At 45.6% G+C, this 16,899-nt stretch overlaps 2 protein-coding genes across 4 annotated transcripts in view; one reads left to right on the top strand and one right to left on the bottom strand.

The window, feature by feature from the left end:
• LOC310756746 (uncharacterized protein) overlaps positions 1 to 16,899 on the top strand; it is a 1,375,527-nt gene that overhangs the window by 987,008 nt on the left and 371,620 nt on the right. The window lies entirely within an intron of this gene.
• LOC310756916 (uncharacterized protein) lies at positions 1,215 to 15,369 on the bottom strand. Of its 3 annotated transcripts, none has more exons than XM_083601852.1 (4): positions 15,265 to 15,369; positions 8,295 to 9,254; positions 6,024 to 6,150; positions 1,215 to 3,871 (listed from the first exon to the last, which is right to left on the bottom strand). In XM_083601852.1, exons 2-4 carry the CDS (start codon positions 9,042 to 9,044, stop codon positions 3,312 to 3,314), a joined length of 1,437 nt encoding a protein of 478 aa, XP_083457978.1. In that variant the 5' UTR covers positions 9,045 to 9,254; positions 15,265 to 15,369; the 3' UTR covers positions 1,215 to 3,311. The 3 variants fall into 3 exon arrangements, with proteins under 3 accessions (XP_083457978.1, XP_083457979.1, XP_083457980.1); XM_083601853.1 differs by lacking the exon at positions 15,265 to 15,369 and adding an exon at positions 10,276 to 10,347; XM_083601854.1 differs by lacking the exon at positions 15,265 to 15,369 and adding an exon at positions 9,356 to 9,504.

The following is a 16,899-nucleotide window of genomic DNA, read 5'->3' as shown; positions in this document are numbered from 1 at the left end:
GATTAATTGTATTTGATTAATTGGGGAAATAGTCAGGTAAATGTCTAAACAGGAACTGCACGTGCAGACGATGGAAACAGGAATGGATGGTAAAGTAATTTTTAACTTGGTGTTAAATTCTAATTAAATTGTTAATTTAAAATTTGGAAAACTAATAAAAATTGATTGGTTAAAAAAAGAGAAGTAAATCCATAAGAAATATTTGTTATATGTTTGCAGCACTATCTGTTGACGCTGCCTGTTAAAAGTTGCCAGTCCATGCTCTGCAAAATTTTGGCGCATGTCACACCACATGCCCCTGAGCATGGGCAGAGTGCCACCCCATACCCCACTGTTGAGGAGATCTAGATGGATCAATGGCCTGGCTCAGGTACAAGGCAGCTTCCTATGATTCTCTCACCATTTGGCTTGTAAAAGTAGGTAGGCAAAAAATCGAGAGAAATGTTCAGCGGCAACTCGCAAGTTAAGCCCCAGTGGAATCTGGGAAGCACAAACAACCCTCCTATGCTGTACACTAAACGCCAGGTTCTTTTTTGGGGGGGGAATGGGGGGTATATTGCCTCTGAACCTGGATATTCCATTTTTTAAGAAAAGGAACCTATCATGTTCAGCAGGATCTGCAACGAAGTGTGGCAGTATGGAATGCTGGCTGCTGTTCAGCTTTCTAACCACTCCACTTTAACAGTGACATTCCCTCTAGTTCTGAACCTCAACAGGTGGGTACCAATCATTATTTAGCCAAAATGGAAATACAGTGGTACCTCAGGTTAAGTACTTGATTCGTTCCGGAGGTCCGTTCTTAACCTGAAACTGTTAACCTGAAGCACCACTTTAGGGCCTCCCGCTGCTGCTGCACGATTTCTGTTCTCATCCTGAAGCAAAGTTCTTAACCTGGAGCACTATTTCTGGGTTAGCGGCGTCTGTAACCCGAAGCATATGTAACCTGAGGTACCACTGTATACATGAATAGGCCTGGAGAAACTCTCAAGTTTTGCAGAAGTGCCTAAAAGGTTATTGGCAAGAAGAGCCCTTAACTAGTGGGCGAGGGAAACAGCCCAGAGCGGACAGTTGTGTTCAGTGGTGACAGAATACAACCTACTTGCTTGTTGGGCGGGGGGGGGGGGGGCGGAGAGAAGAGATGGAATGGAGTATTCTGGTATAGGGCAAGGCTGGCTGGCAAGCACCCTGTTGTCAAGAACACCACACAGGATCCGTTGAGCAACTACCCAATTTTTAATAGCTCCAAACATAACAAGCTCCAAACTTGTCACAAAAGACTTTTTTTAATTTAAGATTACAAAAAACTTGAGATAAGAAACTTTATAAATAAAACCTCAACATGTTTTGACAGGAGTATAAAAGCGTGGGCATTCAGAACTGTAGACACTCAACAAGGGAACCAAAAAAAATTAAAATGGTTTAATTGGTTTGCAACTGGTACCTGCAATGGGTACCTGCTGTTCGGCTCATTTCTAGTCATTTCTAGGATGCTTGGGGGAAAAGCTAGGCTACTACTGAACATTTAAACAGATGGGCACAATAGCGGTAGACTAATGAGAGAACGAGAACAATACATTAGGATCAGCTTCTGGGACAGATATTATCTGGATTCACACATCAATAGCCAAACCACAGTGACTGTGCTTGAGGCTGATTTGCTCCTAGTCCCCCCCCCCCCACTTCCTGGTTCAGCCAAACCATAGTTTACTGTTATGTTCAAATCAGGCAGATGGTAGCATACTGAGAAGGGGGAACTTGCTGCCCTCTCGATGCTGTCAGACAACCAATCTCCATCCTTTGGCCATGGTGGCTGAGGAAGATTGGAATTAGGAGTCTTGAGGGCTGAAACTTCCCCACCCCTGGCTCCTGCAAACCATTGTTTACCCAGTTCGAAATGTGTGTGACCCCAAGTTACCGTCACTGTGGCTGAACTCTGTGTTGCCCATTAGATGAAAAACAGCACTTGAGTATGGGGGCATATGTGTGTTAAATAAGTCTGGGACCAAACCATTTTTCTAGGGGTTCAAGAGAATGTAAATATAGTTATTAAATTTGGGGAACTAAGGTATGGCTTAGCCATACAGTAGAATGAAGTGGTATAGTCCTGGAGGTAGTGGAATGGGCTGTACCATTTTGGAACCCAGGCGGGATCCCACATTTAATTTTAATGGTGCCTGGAAGGGGGGGGGAGAGCTCAAGTACAAAAACTGATCCGAAATAGAATGTCTCCCCCCATGACAAGGGGTGTTTTTCTAATTTTTACTCACTAAGGTTTGTTTAACATGGCAGAGCTTTCAAAAATGGTACCCCCCCCTACCAACATCCTAAAATAGTACAGTCCAATTTCAGGCCCCAGCCCCCCTCAGGATGCTTCCCTCTAAATTCTCTCCCCACAACCCAATCTGTGGAGTAGGCTTTTAAAAGAAAGAACCCCCAACCGATGTTATTGAGAAGCACCTGGCAAATTTCTTTTCCTTCAAAAAGGCAGATACACAGAAACATCAGAATGCAGATAATTAAAACACACATGTAACATGAACAGTAGAATTAACTCTCGCTTGCAAAAAGCTCAACGTGCCCCATTAACACCTTATGCTTTCCCCACTACGAACCTCGAATTCAAAACTGCTTCCCTTATTCCACCTTCCCTTCCAACTCAACTCCTTCAATAAATTCAAGGGGCTTAAAGTAAAAAAGACCCTGATATATTGCCTAAGCTTGGTCGCTAATTCAGAACAGGATAATGTAACATACAACTTTTTTGGGGGGGGGGGTGCGCTTTATTTTGGGATAGCTTCACCATGAGGAAGAAATAACAAGAGGGGCGGGACATCCTGCCAAGTGATGCAGGATGTTTACATGTAGAAGAAACACATGCTTTGAGAGGAATTTCGAAAAGAATTCACTTTGGCTGGATAGTAGCTGGATTTTTTTTGGGGGGGGAGTGGCCCCACACGACGGGTTGGATCACCCCTGATCCATTTGGGCACGGCTGCCTCCTCCACACAGGCTGCTGAAACCAGGAGATGCACTAAGGTGGCCAGAAAAACAACACACATTTTTGGCAAGAAGAGGAAGGAGCTGGAACGAGACTGCAGGTCCTGTCTGAGGCAGACTTTGGAAGCTGGGAAGTTCTGGACCACAAATCCCACCAGGAATTGTGGTCCAGAACATCTGGAGGGCGCCAGGGTTGGCAACGAGAAGCCCCCTTCTCCGGTTCTGCCCCAGAGAGATTTAACCCAGCAACGATATCCGCTCCCACCCCTGTTCCTAAAATCCCGCTAATTCCCTCCCGCCAAGTCGCAGGCCGCTCACAGCTTCGCCTTGCTCTTGGTGTGGATCAGCTCGTGCTTCTCTCGCTGCCACTTGCGGTCGAAGCCCTCCCCGCAGAAGGGGCACTCGTGGGGCTTCTTCCCAGTGTGCTGGCACTCGTGCCGGACCAGATCCGAGCGCCAGCAGAAGCCCTTGCTGCAGAAGCAGCACTCGTAGCGCTTCTCCCCGGTGTGGAGCATACGGTGGCGGTTGAAGGTCGCCAAGCCGTTGAAGCCCCGGCCGCATTCGGGGCACATCTTGATCTGGCTCTTGGGGGCGGCGTCTGGAGGGGGGGAGGGCTTCTTGAGCTTCGGCTTGACATCCCGAGGTGGAGGAGATGGAGGAGGCGGCGGCGATGGAGGTGCCTCGGCCAGGTTCGGCAACTGGGCTCGCTTCAGCCTATCCGAGCGGCGCTGCTCCTGGGTGCCCCCGGCCTGCTTCCAGCGGGACGGCAGGACTGCGTTTGCTCTTCCGGGAAACCGGGCTCGCAGCTTCACTTCCCCGTAGCAGCCCCACTGGAATGTTTTCTTCTTCCTTGCCACGCCGGCCTGCCCGTAACCTACCAGAAAGACAAAAGTGTAGAATCGGAGAATCGTGGAATTGGAGTAAGCATGGATCAATGGTACCAAATAGTATGGGAGACAGCCCTACTAGAAAAATTAATCAATAAAATGAAACTTGACACAGGGACAAATACAAGAAGACGCCTTCACCCCAGTATGGCTCCCCTTTATCACATACACAACCCAACAAGACAACGACAAAAATCCACCAACAGCATACAAATCAATATGGCTAACCTGATCCAAAACACCCACCCACCCCACTCACACATGAAAACAAAGACCACCACAGCCAACCACAAATGAATAACCACACCCTAGGCCAACCCCAACCTCTCTCACCACCAAAGGAACACAAGTGAACAGCAAAGAACCTGCACAAGCAACGCTGACACAAAACCCCACATATAGTAAGTAAAATAGAAACATTGCCACCTAACCCCCCCCACCTCCCCCCCTTTTCTTCCTAATGTCTCAACAAATGAAACCGATTTGTAAAAATGTTACATGGGGTGGGGGAAATATACAAGGGAGATACATTGCAAACACTTTTGTAAATCAAGAAAACCTATAATAATAATAATAATAAAAAGAATCGTGGAGTTGGAAGGGACCCCAAGAGACACCTAGTCTTACCCCTGCAATGCAGGAACCTCAGCAAGCAATAAAGAAATAAAAATAATTTATTGCTTATACCAGGCATCCCCAAACACAGTCCTCCAGTTGTTTTGGGACTACAATTCCCATCATCCCTGACCACTGGTCCTGTTAGCTAGGGATCATGGGAGTTGTAGTCCCAAAAACGTCTGGAGGGCCGAGTTTGGGGGTGCCTGACTTATACCCTGCCCATCTGGCTGGATTTCCCCAGCCATTCTGGGCGGCTCCCAACAAAATATTAAACACAATCAGGCATCAAACATTAAAAACTTCCCCAAACAGGGCTGCCTTCAGATGTCTTATAAAAGTCAAATAGTTGTTTATTTCCTTGACATCTGGTGGAGGGCGTTCCACAGGGCGGATGCCACCACCGAGAAGGCCCTCTGTCCGGTTCCCTGTAACCTCACTTTTTGCAGGGAGGGAACTGCCAGAAGGCCCTCGGAGCTGGACCTCAGTGTCCGGGCTGGACGATGGGGGTGGAGACGCTCTTTCAGGTATACTGGGCCAAGGCCATTTAGGGCTTTAATGGTCAGCACCAACACTTTGAATTGTGCTTGGAAACGTTCTGGGAGCCAATGTAGGTCTTTCAAGACCGGTGTTATATGGTCTCGGCAGCCACTCCCAGTCACCAGTCTAGCTGCCAAATTCTGGATTAATGGTAGTTTCCGGGTCACCAGCCCCGCGTAGAGCGCATTGAAGCATCCATAACAGATGGCCATCCAACCTCTGCTTAAAAACCTCCAAGGAAGGAGAGGCCACAGTCTCCTGAGGGAGACCGATCCACTGTCAAATGGCTCTTCCTGTCAAAAAGTTTTTCCGTATGTTTAGGACCTTCCTTTAGGTAGGGATGGGGAGCCCTTTTTAGCCCCGGGGGCCGCACTGCCTTCTGGGCAACCATTCGAGGGCCAAATATAAGTAGTGGTTAGGGCTGGAGCCAAAAGAGATTTATTTAGAGCATTTTTAACCCACTCAGAAATACTCCCAGAGTGCCTTGCATACAACCAATTGCGACATGACTGTTCCTGCCCGCAAGCATACAATCTGAAACGACGGGGCACAAAAGGAAAAAAGGGAGGAGGGGAGAAGAAAAAACTAAACAGAAGCACCAATAAATAGTAGTTTTTATAAAGACCAGGTGGTTGTCTCTAGCTCATTTCCTGTCAAAAATGTTATGTGTTAACTACACACAACAATCAATGCACTCCTCTTTCTCTGAAACAGAAAATCTTAACACAAGCTGGTTGCAACATATGCCCTACAGCTGGTTGATAGAATATAAAATTTTGTTCGTGTGTGGGTGTTTGCTCTATCCTTTTTGTATTTTGCTCTCTATTGGCTTTGTTTGGCTTTTATTGTAGCGTATGTTGAAAACCTTGAATAAAATTGATTAAAACAACAAGAACAGCACTGCTCCACACTGGATCTCTTTGGAGCCAGGGACACCCCCTCTTCCCACCGCTAATTCTAGGCAAAACTAAGACCCCTGCTTACCTGTGTAAGTCTTGCGTGATGATGAACTGGGCTCCCCTTGGACCTCCTTCGTAGCCCAAGTTTGCAGCGGCACCGTTTCCAGCGGAACTTCCTGCTTCTTGCGAAGATCTGCAGCCTCTTCCTGCTCCTGGGGAAAAATAAAGAGCAGAAAAAGGGAGACCACTGAGGAGTGGAAGAAAAGAAACAGAAGGCAAAGTGCTCAGGTCACCAGTGTGGTGCAATGGTTAGAGCGCTGGATTATGACCTGAGAGATCAGGGTTCGAATCCCCACTCGGCCATGAAACACACCAGGCAACCTTGGGCCCAGTCACCATTCTCTCTAGCCTGAGCTACCTCACAGGGCTGTTGTCAGGGGAAAGAGGAGAAACATGTAATAATAATAAACTAGAAGCAGCTCTTTAGTTAAGGCACTGAATGTATTCAAGTTTGGCTTCTTGTTTCCGGTGCTCCTTGAATGGAGTTTCTCCCAACACTGCGTAAGAGAGACAGATGGAGATAATCAGATAATGATGGGGGAATTTCATTATCTGTTTCCCTCTTTGGTTGGAAGAGGGACCAAGCTCTCACCCGCAGTTTGCCTGGCGGTCTGGCACTGGCTTCCCATTGGAATGCAAGGGCAAGGTGACAAGTTGAAATTGCAGAGTTATGACAAACTCAAAGGGAAGGTGCGAGACTGGTTACATTATTTTCAAATAAGAGAGGTGTATAATCAAGATAAGAAAATTGGCTTTCAGGTGGAAAAATCAAAGTTGGAAACAGAACTGTTAGAACCCAATGCTAAGATATTATCAAGAATGTATAATCTGCTGTTGAAATGGAGTACTGAGGAAGAAACGGTTAAATCTGCCATGATCAAATGGGCACAAGATTTAGGACATAACATTATGTTTGCTGACTAGGAACAGTTGTGGACCACTGGGATTAAATTCACGGCATGTAATGCCTTAAGAGAGAATATTATGAAAATGATGTATAGGTGGTACATGACCCCAGTCAAGCTTGCAAAAATCTACCATTTGCCCGAGAATAAATGTTGGAAATGTAATGAAATTGAAGGTACATTCTTTCACCTTTGGTGGACATGTCCGAGGATTAAGGCTTTCTGGGAAATGATTTATAATGAAATGAAAAAGGTGCTTAAATGCACATTTGTGAAGAAACCAGAGGCCTTTCTCCTAGGCATAGTTGGCCAATTGGTGTCAAAGAAGGATAGAACTTTCTTTATGTATGCTACAGCAGCAGCAAGAATACTTATTGCGAAGCATTGGAAGATGCAAGATCTACCCACCTTGGAAGAATGGCAGATGCAAGTAATTGACTATATGGAAATGGCAGAGATGACTGGCAGAATCCAAGACCAGGGAGAAGAGTTGGTGGAAGAAGACTGGAGGAAATTTAAAACTTATTTACAGAAGTACTGTAAAATGTATGAATGTGGATGATATTGAAATAAAAAGAAGAAGTTCTAGTAACAAGGGATAAAAATTGGAAATTATAAATTTGGGAGGTAAACATTTAAGGACAAAGTAGTATGATATGAATTTGCTGAGCTAATTGTTAAAGAGGGATACAAAAAAGGGAGGTGTGAGGAAGTCAGGAAAATAAGTTAACTAAAGATGAATAATTAGAAAAGAGTGATTTGTGTTTGTTTTAGGTTATTTATGTTATTTGTGGTGTTTTTGATTGTTTTTTCTGTGTGAAAGATTGTATTGTTGTTTATTATTTTTCTGTGTGCTTTATGTACCTTTCTATTGTTAAACTTAATAAAATATTATTATAAAAAAAAGGAATGCAAGGGCAGGCAAAGGCACTGGGTGCATGGAGTACTCTGGCTGCCACGAAACCCCCTCCCCCATCCCGTTCCTGGAAGCACAGGTTATCCTGTTAATTGGGCTTTAATTGGAGCAAACTACAGGCCAGAGACAATGAGATAAGAAACTGAAAACAACCCAGCTACAAAGATGTAAAAGGTTTGGACTGAGAGCGGATTTCTGACAGCAAAGGGCCTTCTTGGTAGTGGTGCCTGCCCTGTGGAACTCCCTCCCAGCAGATGTCAAGGCAATAAACAACTATTTTACTTCAATCCTGCATTGCACAGGGTTCAGTGAGATGATCCTAGTGTGTTCTTCTATTTCGCCAAAAAAAGAAAAAGCGAAGTTGAAGCCATTGGCTTTGGTCGCTTGCACTGCTGGGATATTTGACTTTTGCAACCATTTGCTGGCTAGGAGCCACTTGCAAGCCTGGGGGGGAAAAGGAATGCAACCTTCTTACCGGTTCTTCCCCCCTTTCGGCCGCTTGCAACCTCCTCAGGAAATCTTCCGCCAGAGCCACGGCCTGCAGGCAGCTCTCCGGCACGCGTTCCTTGACCCAGTGGTACATTTCCTTCGGCAGGACGTTGAGGAACTGCTCCAGGAGCAAGGCCTCCAAGATCTGCTCCTTGCTGCTCCTCTCCGTGTTCAGCCACTGTTGGCACAGCTCCTGGAGCCGTGCAAGGACTTCCCGGGGCCCGTTGGCCTCCTGGTAGCAGAAGCGGCGGAACTCCTGGTGCTTCTTCTCGCGCGCCAGGGCCTCACGCCTCAAGATGGCCGCCTTGACCTTCTGGAAGTCTCCGCGGTCCTGGGCGTCCAGGCTGATGAAGGCCTTCTCCGCTTCCTCGCCCAGGGCCGGCAGCAGCCGGGTCACCCACTCCCTCCTGGGCCAGTGGCAGGCCACGGCCACCTGCTCAAAGGAGGCCAGGAAGGCCCGGGTGTCGGCCCGCGGGGCCAGCTCCTCCGAGGTCTGCTCCTCCCAGACGGAACCTTCCAGAAACTCCTGGAACTCGGTCTCCCACTGATAGTGACCGCTGCTCCCTGCTCTCGGCTGGCTCTCTTGGCGTACCGCGTATCCCCCGGCGTCTGCCGAATGGCTTGCTGAGGGGCTTTCAAGGGTTCCTGCCTCGCCAGCCCCCGATTTGAGACCTTTGGGGTCCTCCCGGAGCCGGGTGCACTCAGCTTCGGCCCTCCAGCGGCGTGTGGCGGCCATTTTAGCTCTGCTGGCTGGAAGTTCTAAAGCTCAGAGCAAACGAATGGCAAAAAATGGCAACTTCTGGCCCTGTGCTTGTGCAGCTGCTCACGACACAACGGGACTCCCTGGGCAAGCCGTGCAAGGGTTTCGCGGCCAGCAATTTTTTCGCCGAAGAACTGGGAGAGCTTGCAAGCAACTTTTTTGTTGTTGTTTCCAAAGGCTCCTTTCCTGAAAGAGAACACAAAACAGGGATGTCAGAAAGAACAGAAACCCACATGCCAACAGCCACTTCCCAGGTCTTCTGAGCGCTAGGAAATTTCACACTGCACCTTGCTGACAGATCTGGAAAAGGCAAAACTTGCAAGAGAGAGAGAGAGAGAGGCTCCTCTCGCTCTCTTTGCAAGGTCTTTTGCTACGCTTTTGCTGCTAAACCTCACACTGGGCTGGACCAGGAGATGCACAGCATACATGCTAAATTGCTACAAATTAAAAACTTCTGCAGGGAATACAAGAAGCTGTCTTACTTACTCCTCTGCTCTTCCTTGGAGGTTTTTAAGCGGCGGTTGGAGGGCCATCAGCCATGGATGCCTTAGCTGAGATTCCTGCACTGCAGGCGGGTTGGACTAGATGACCTTTGGGTCCCTTCCAACTCTACAATTTTATGACCTAGGTAATGGAAAGGGCTGTAACCTCAATGGCAGAGCACCTGCTTTGCGTCCTGCAGTTCCCGGGTTCAATTCCAGGATGGGCTAGGAAAAGCCCCTGCCTAAAGTACTGCCAACCAGGGTAGACAGAATAGAATACTAATACAAATAATAATAATAATAATAATAATAATAATAATAATAATAATAATTTATTTATACCCCGCCCATCTGGCTGGGCTTCCCCAGCCACTCTGGGCGGCTTCCAAAAAAATATTAAAATACTATAATACATCAAACATTAAAAACTTCCCTAAACAGGCTGCTTTCAGATGTCTTCTAAAAGTCTGGCAGTTATTGTTCTCTTCGACATCTGGTGGGAGGGCGTTCCACAGGGCGGGCGCCACTACCGAGAAGGCCCCCTGCCTGGTTCCCTGTAGCTTTGCTTCTCACAGTGAGGGAAACGCCAGAAGGCCCTTGGCGCTGGACCTCAGCATCCGGGCAGAATGATGGGGACAGAGACGCTCCTTCAGGTCTACTGGACTGAGGCCATTTAGGGCTTTCAAGGTCAGCACCAACACTTTGAATTGTGCTCGGAAACTTACTGGGAGCCAATGCAGGTCTTTCAAGACTGGTGTTATATGGTCTCGGCGGCCGCCCCCAGTCACCAGTCTAGCTGCCGCATTCTGGATTAGTTGTAGTTTCCGAGTCACCTTCAAAGGTAGCCCCATGTAGAGCACATTGCAGTGACTGAAGCTGATTTGGGATAAGGCATCTTCTGGAGACAGGACTGAGCTCAGCGACAGAGCACCTGCTCCGCAGGCCCAAGATCCCAGGTTCAATCCTGGCATCCAGGGCTGGGAACTTCCCCTGCTTGACACCCTGCGGGACACTTCCAGTCAGCATAGGCCAGTGCTTCCCAAACTTCAGTCTCCTGCTGTTTTCGGACTACAGTTCCCATCATCCATGACTTCTGGTCTTGCTAGCTAGGGATGATAGGAGTTGTAGTCCCCCTCCAAAAAACAGCAGGAGCCCCAAGTTTGGAAAACCCTGGTGTAGACAAGAATGTGGTGGACAAAGGTTCTGTCTCAGTATGAGGCAACTTCCTATATTGCTCAGCCTAGGGACCAAATGTGGCCCTCCAAGCCCCTCTACACGGCCCTTGGGAAACTCTCCCCAAGCCTGCATACCCTCTAACATTTCTCTGATGAAAACTGGGACCCTTTTAAAGCATCTCTGCTGAAATTAACCTGCTATACTGAGGAAAAAACTGACACACCAGTGACTTTGTCAGCTGTGGCCCCTGGCCCCATCTATGTGGCCCCCAGAAGGTTGCAGCTCAGCCAACAACGTGCAGAGGGCCAGAGGTGTTCCCACTCCTTGCCCCTAGACCTTGCTTCCAAATCCCCTTCCCAGGATTCCGCCATCGAGCCTCAAACATTTAGGCCCCATTTGCACTACACTGGGGGGGGGGGGGCAATATGAATGAAATATTGGGAGGCCGGTTAAGGCTCACCCCACATAATCAATCACATGATATGGTGCATGCACACCATTCTAATGGCAATGCCCATCAACTTTTGGGAGAGGCTGGCCCCCTCAAATATTCCATTGGGGGGAGGCCGGAGCCCCCAAAACTCCTAGGAGTTGGCTCCTAGGCACTGCGCATTTGAAGCAGCATCATTCCACTTTAAACAGTCCAGGTTTCCCCGACATAACTCTGGGAGTTGTAGTATGTGAAGGGTGCCGAGAGATGTCAGGAGACCCCCATTCCCCTCAATTCCCAGAGTTCTCTGGGAAGAGGGATTTGTTGTTAAACCACTGTGGGAACTGTAGTTCTCCAAAAGGAATGGGTGCGTGTGTCTCCTAGCAGCTCTCAGCACTCTTACCAAAATACAGTTCTCCAGGATTTATTTATTTGGGGTGGGGGGATAAGGAACTATGAGAGTTTAAAGTGGTATGATACTGCTTTAAATGTGTAGGGCAGAGGACCTAATCCAGGGATTTGATTTTATACACACACACACACTTGTTTTTTAAATATATATATAATTAAATTTCCACAAATTCACATACAATTCAAATACATATTTTTTATTTTGTTTTATTTACTTCCCATCCCACTTTTCATGGGTCCACCCCCCCATCTTTTAAAACCATTAAGGCTAGTGGACCCCCCCATTCTCCAACTTCCTGTGTTGTTTTTAAGACAGATGTTGGCTAGCCAGAGATTGAGAAAAGCTGTTCTGAGCCCTTTCAGGAATGGAAGGTGCCTCAGGGGCAGAGATTGGCAAATCCCATTTTATCACTTTGCTTTAAATAGATTTGGGAGGGCAAACTTTTGTCTCAAGTACACTGCCATTGTCCCAGCCAGGACCGACACAAAGCCAGTCTGAATGCTTTTGCAAGAGGTCTCCTCAGGACAGGTGTTTAAAAAGAGAAAAAAAATCCCTGCTGCCTTTGCAGCTTACAATTTAACTGATCTTTAAAAATAAATTGGAAGAAAGAATGAAAAGCTTTAAAAAAGCAACAGCGCTGTTCTAATCATACGGTGAGATCTTTCGATGAAGGGTGGTGTGTATGTGTGTATATATATATATATATATATATATATATATATATATACATACACACACACACACACACACACACATACATACATACACTGTTTAAGGTTGTTTTTTACAATGACGCAGTGTGCATTTTTTTTACTAAATAAAAAAAATCTCTATCAGATCCATGTTGCTTAACACACATTTATCATATAAACATGCCACTTTTCAAAACACATTACAAAACAACAACAACATCCTAAGCCCTTTTAAAATGTGTTTTTATTGTGGGGGGGGTATTGGGTTGCTGTTTTTATTTTTATTAGGTATTTTCTGGTTTTATATCTTGATTTTATTCAGTGAACCGCCCTGAGACCCCGGGGTATAGGGCGGTATATAAATTCAATCAATCAATAAACAAATGAAACATTTTTGTGACTAATTTTTCCCTGGTTTAATATTTGTTTTGCACACCGCCTTGAGTTCATTGGACGAAAGGTGGGACTCAAGTATAATAATAATAAATAAAACAAAATAGTTGATACCCCCAGCTCGGCCTAACCTACCAAACAGGGTTGTGGCAAGCCTGTTGCAACCCCCCACCCCACCCCAAATATCTGTGAGCACAAAGGAAGGATACAAACAGTGTATAAATGCAATAAATAATTTTTTAACCCTGTTTTATTTGCTCTTATGTGTTTTTATATCCCCGCTTTTCCAAGCCGGAATTAAGATCGCCGGAAGAAATATCAACAACCACAGATATGCAGATGACACAACTTTGATGGCAGAAAGTGAGGAGGAATTAAAGAACCTTTTAAAGAGGGTGAAAGAGGAGAGCGCAAAATATGGTCTGAAGCTCAACATCAAAAAAACGAAGATCATGGCCACTGGTCCCATCACCTCCTGGCAAATAGAAGGGGAAGAAATGGAGGCAGTGAGAGATTTTACTTTCTTGGGCTCCATGATCACTGCAGATGGTGACAGCAGTCACGAAATTAAAAGACACCTGCTTCTTGGGAGAAAACCTAGACAGCATCTTAAAAAGCAGAGACCTCACCTTGCCAACAAAGGTCCGTATAGTAAAAGCTATGGTTTTCCCAGTAGTGATGTATGGAAGTGAGAGCTGGACCATAAAGAAGGCTGATCGCCGAAGAATTGATGCTTTTGAATTAGGCCTTTTGAGATCTTTCCCAGTCTGCATCTATATTGGAATCATTTGGGAGATGTTTTTGGTTTTAAAATGTATATTTATTTTAAAGATGTTTTATTACTGGGCTGCTATGGGAGGAAGGGCAAAAGATGAACTTAAATCTTCACCAACTGTACACCAATTAAGAGATTTTTGAAATATTAAGCAGTACACACATATAGGATTTTAACTTAACAAATTTTAATATAGTATCCACTCTATTTTTGCGATTGTAAGTTGTTTTAAATGGTTTTTAATATTGATTTTTAGTTGTAACCCTACCTGGGACTTTACGGTGAAGGTCGGGCAATTATTAATAACGATTCAAGCCATCAAATCATTACTAAATTTACACCCCACTTTTCCATATGGTTTTCACAGCTGCTGTCCAAATCGTTACTTTAAAAAGCATTTAACTATTGATAGAAAACTTTAAAATATATTTTTTAAAATAAGAAAATGAAAGCAACAGGAATTAAAAATTCAGCTGAAGAGAACAGAGAGGATTGCAGAACTGGTGGATAAGAATAAGGATTATCATTTGGGGTCAGACTAAAAGGAGGGGAAACCCAGGACAGGATTCAGTGCCGGTCCTACTCAAGAGTAGACCCATTTGAGTATATAGCCATGTTTCATTACTTGTCCACTTAATCACTGATCCTTTGGATAACAGCACAGTTATCAATAAGGGCCATTGCACCATTGGTTTCTCTGTTAATGTTTGTTTTGAAACTCTTCACAGAAATACAGTGCAAAAAAAAACAAAAAAAACACCCAAACCCTCCAACCCAGGTCAATTCATTTCAATAGGCCTACTCTTGAGTAGGACTAGCACTGAAAACAACCCCCAGCCATCTCATCCAGGAATGCAATTTCTTCTCCGGAGGGAGGAATAAAAGCCAGCGCTGCTCACACCTTTCTGGAAACTGGTATTTAGAAGGTAGACTGCATCTGGCAATAGAGGCTCTATCTATTCAACCATTGCCACCTTGCCTAGGGATCTGACCTCACACACAACACATGCCAACCTGGTTTTACTCCTAAAAGGCACCATTTACAACACCTTTCCCCATCTGGCGACTTCCAGTTGCTTTGGGCTGGAGGAATGCGCCATTGCATAGCGGCAGAACAGCTGCTTTGCATGCATAAGGTCTGCGCAATACATGGTCTGAGTAAGTACAAAGCACCTTAGAAATCACAGAATTGCAAAGTTGGAAAAGGGACCCGAGGGTCATCTAGTCCAACCCCCTGCAAGGCAGGACTCCAGCGTGGGGCCCGAACCCACAATCCTTTTTTGGGTTCCAAGAAGGGCTGGGGAAACCTAGCCAGATGGGCGGGGTATAAATAATAAATTGTTATTGTAATATTATTCCTTTGCTCCAGTTTAAACTGCCTTTCATTTGGAACCTTGAACACTAGAAACTTTAAAAGGCAGTCACAGGTCAGTGCTGGAGCGTCTGCTCCGCACGCAAAAGGGTCCCAGCATCTCCAAGCAGGAAACCTTGGAGAGCCGCTGCCAGCCCGTGTAGGCAAAACGGAGCTCAAATGGGCCAATGCTCCGACTCAGCATCTTATGGACTCCATCCAACCCCCATGGCTTGTGTAACCATGCCCCCCCCACCAAGCTGGCGAACTTTTAAGATGCGTTAGGCTCAGCCAGCAGTTAAGCATCAAGGAGAGTTGCAGTTGCAGCAACAACAGCAAAAATCCCCATTTGGAAGGCACCCGGTTGGGGAAGGTTGATCTCAAGGATGGAGCCTGTATATATAGAAATATATAGATATATATAGTGGCAGGGCGTTCCAAGGGCCCAGCTTCCACCCAGCCCCAGATAATGGGTTCAAACTCACCACCGCTTCCAGCCGCCCTCCAACACCCAGTTTGCTGGAATGAATGGAATAGACTGAGACCAGACAGGGAGGGGCTCCTTCAGCAGGTTGGTCCCTCCCACCAGCCCCGCCCGCTTTTCACAAATTTTATTTTTTTAAACCTGGGGAAATTTTGGGGAAGGGCATCTCTCAGATTTAACCCTTTGTAGGACCTACCAGAGAAGGGGGGGGGGTAGGATTAAGGAAAGAGGGACTCTTATCAGTTCAACAAGATTTGTATACCGCTTGTTCATAAAACAAAGGATTTACATTCAGTGGTTTACATGCAGCCAATGTGAAATATTCCTATATATCAAACTTGAAAAGCAGTAGCTTTGATAAATAAAAATGCTCTTCTTCCCGGATCCAAAAATGCGCTGGAGTTTTTTAAGGAACCAGAGACCCCTGTGTGTGACCCTGGCAAAGCTGCTGAAAGGAAATGGGAGCTGGCTCGCATGATAATAGGAGACAAAGTACTGTAAAGGGTTTAGGAAATATTCTGCAGACTTTTCCCCCTCTGGCGGGGCTCCTGTGGTTTTAACAGGACAGCATTCAACAGGTTTAATACTCTCCCCACCCCCCCAACTGCCAATAATTTTTATTTTAACACATTACAAAAATAATCACTAGATTTATATCCTGCTTTTCTTCCAAGGCGTTCAAGACTCATTCCTCCATTCCCGCCCTGCTGCCTTAATTCTCCCAACGGCCCCTCAAGGTAGGCTAGGATGAATTTTGTGGCAGAGGAAAGATCTGAACCTGGCTCTCAGTGAAAGCTGGCCTTGTTGAATTTCTGCATGTTAGACTGCTGTAAAAGGCACCTGATGCGGGGCGATATTATATTATATTAACATACTTCTATACCTGGTGTGTATGCATGTTGGGGGGGTTAATTGTTTTTAGAACAGTTTTTAATGTTGCAGTTTATAGTTTGCTTTAAAAAATAATTGCTTTTATGTATGTGGGAGCAGTTGTTTTAACTGTTTTTATATTCCTAACATATTTAATCATGAAATTCTAGAGTTGGAAGGGTTCGAGTTGGGCAAAAGATCCCTGCATTGCAGCAGGTTGGACTAGATGACCCTGGGTCCCATCTATAGAGAATTCAATTATTGTGTGATTCTAGGAACACCCCACAGTGCAGGCATCTCAACACAAGCATCCATGACAGCCGGTCATTCAACCTCTGCTTAAAATCCTCCACCTTCTGAGGGACTCTATTCCACAGACGCTTTTGACTTGCTTTGGGGTGCCTCACGGGAAGAGAGTAATAAATGAAATTTCACACACCTCAGATTGCAATCCTGAGCATTTCTGTTCAGATAAATTGAGTCAGGTCCCTTAACTTCTTTTCTTTTCGCCAATTATTGTTACTGATATTCCAGAATTTTTAACAAATTGTCACCAAATCCATACAAATTCAATACAAATTTTAAAGTTGGGGTCCCCTCTATTTTCCTCCCTCATTTGCTGCTTCCAATAAAATAACATTTTCCAACTATCATTTCAAAATACATTCATCCCTTCTCCCTACACATCACCTGCTCAATTACCAATTTCTGCTATGGCTTTTATACATCGTTATAACTTGTCCTCCAAATAGTCAAGTAGAGTAAA

Source organism: Podarcis filfolensis (genome assembly GCF_964270895.1).
Source record: "Podarcis filfolensis genome assembly, chromosome: 2".
Lineage (NCBI taxonomy): Eukaryota > Metazoa > Chordata > Lepidosauria > Squamata > Lacertidae > Podarcis > Podarcis filfolensis.
This window is presented reverse-complemented; position numbering and strand designations above follow the sequence as displayed.

What these genes read in the sequence shown, in the direction of transcription:
- LOC310756916 (XM_083601852.1), bottom strand. Translation starts at nt 9,044, where the DNA reads ATGGCCGCCACACGCCGCTGGAGGGCCGAAGCTGAGTGCACCCGGCTC. An exon ending in CCGAAAGGGGGGAAGAACCG is followed by an intron (nt 6,151 to 8,294) that starts GTAAGAAGGTTG and finishes ATTTTTCCCCAG; the next exon opens with GAGCAGGAAGAGGCTGCAGA. An exon ending in ATCACGCAAGACTTACACAG is followed by an intron (nt 3,872 to 6,023) that starts GTAAGCAGGGGT and finishes TCTTTCTGGTAG; the next exon opens with GTTACGGGCAGGCCGGCGTG.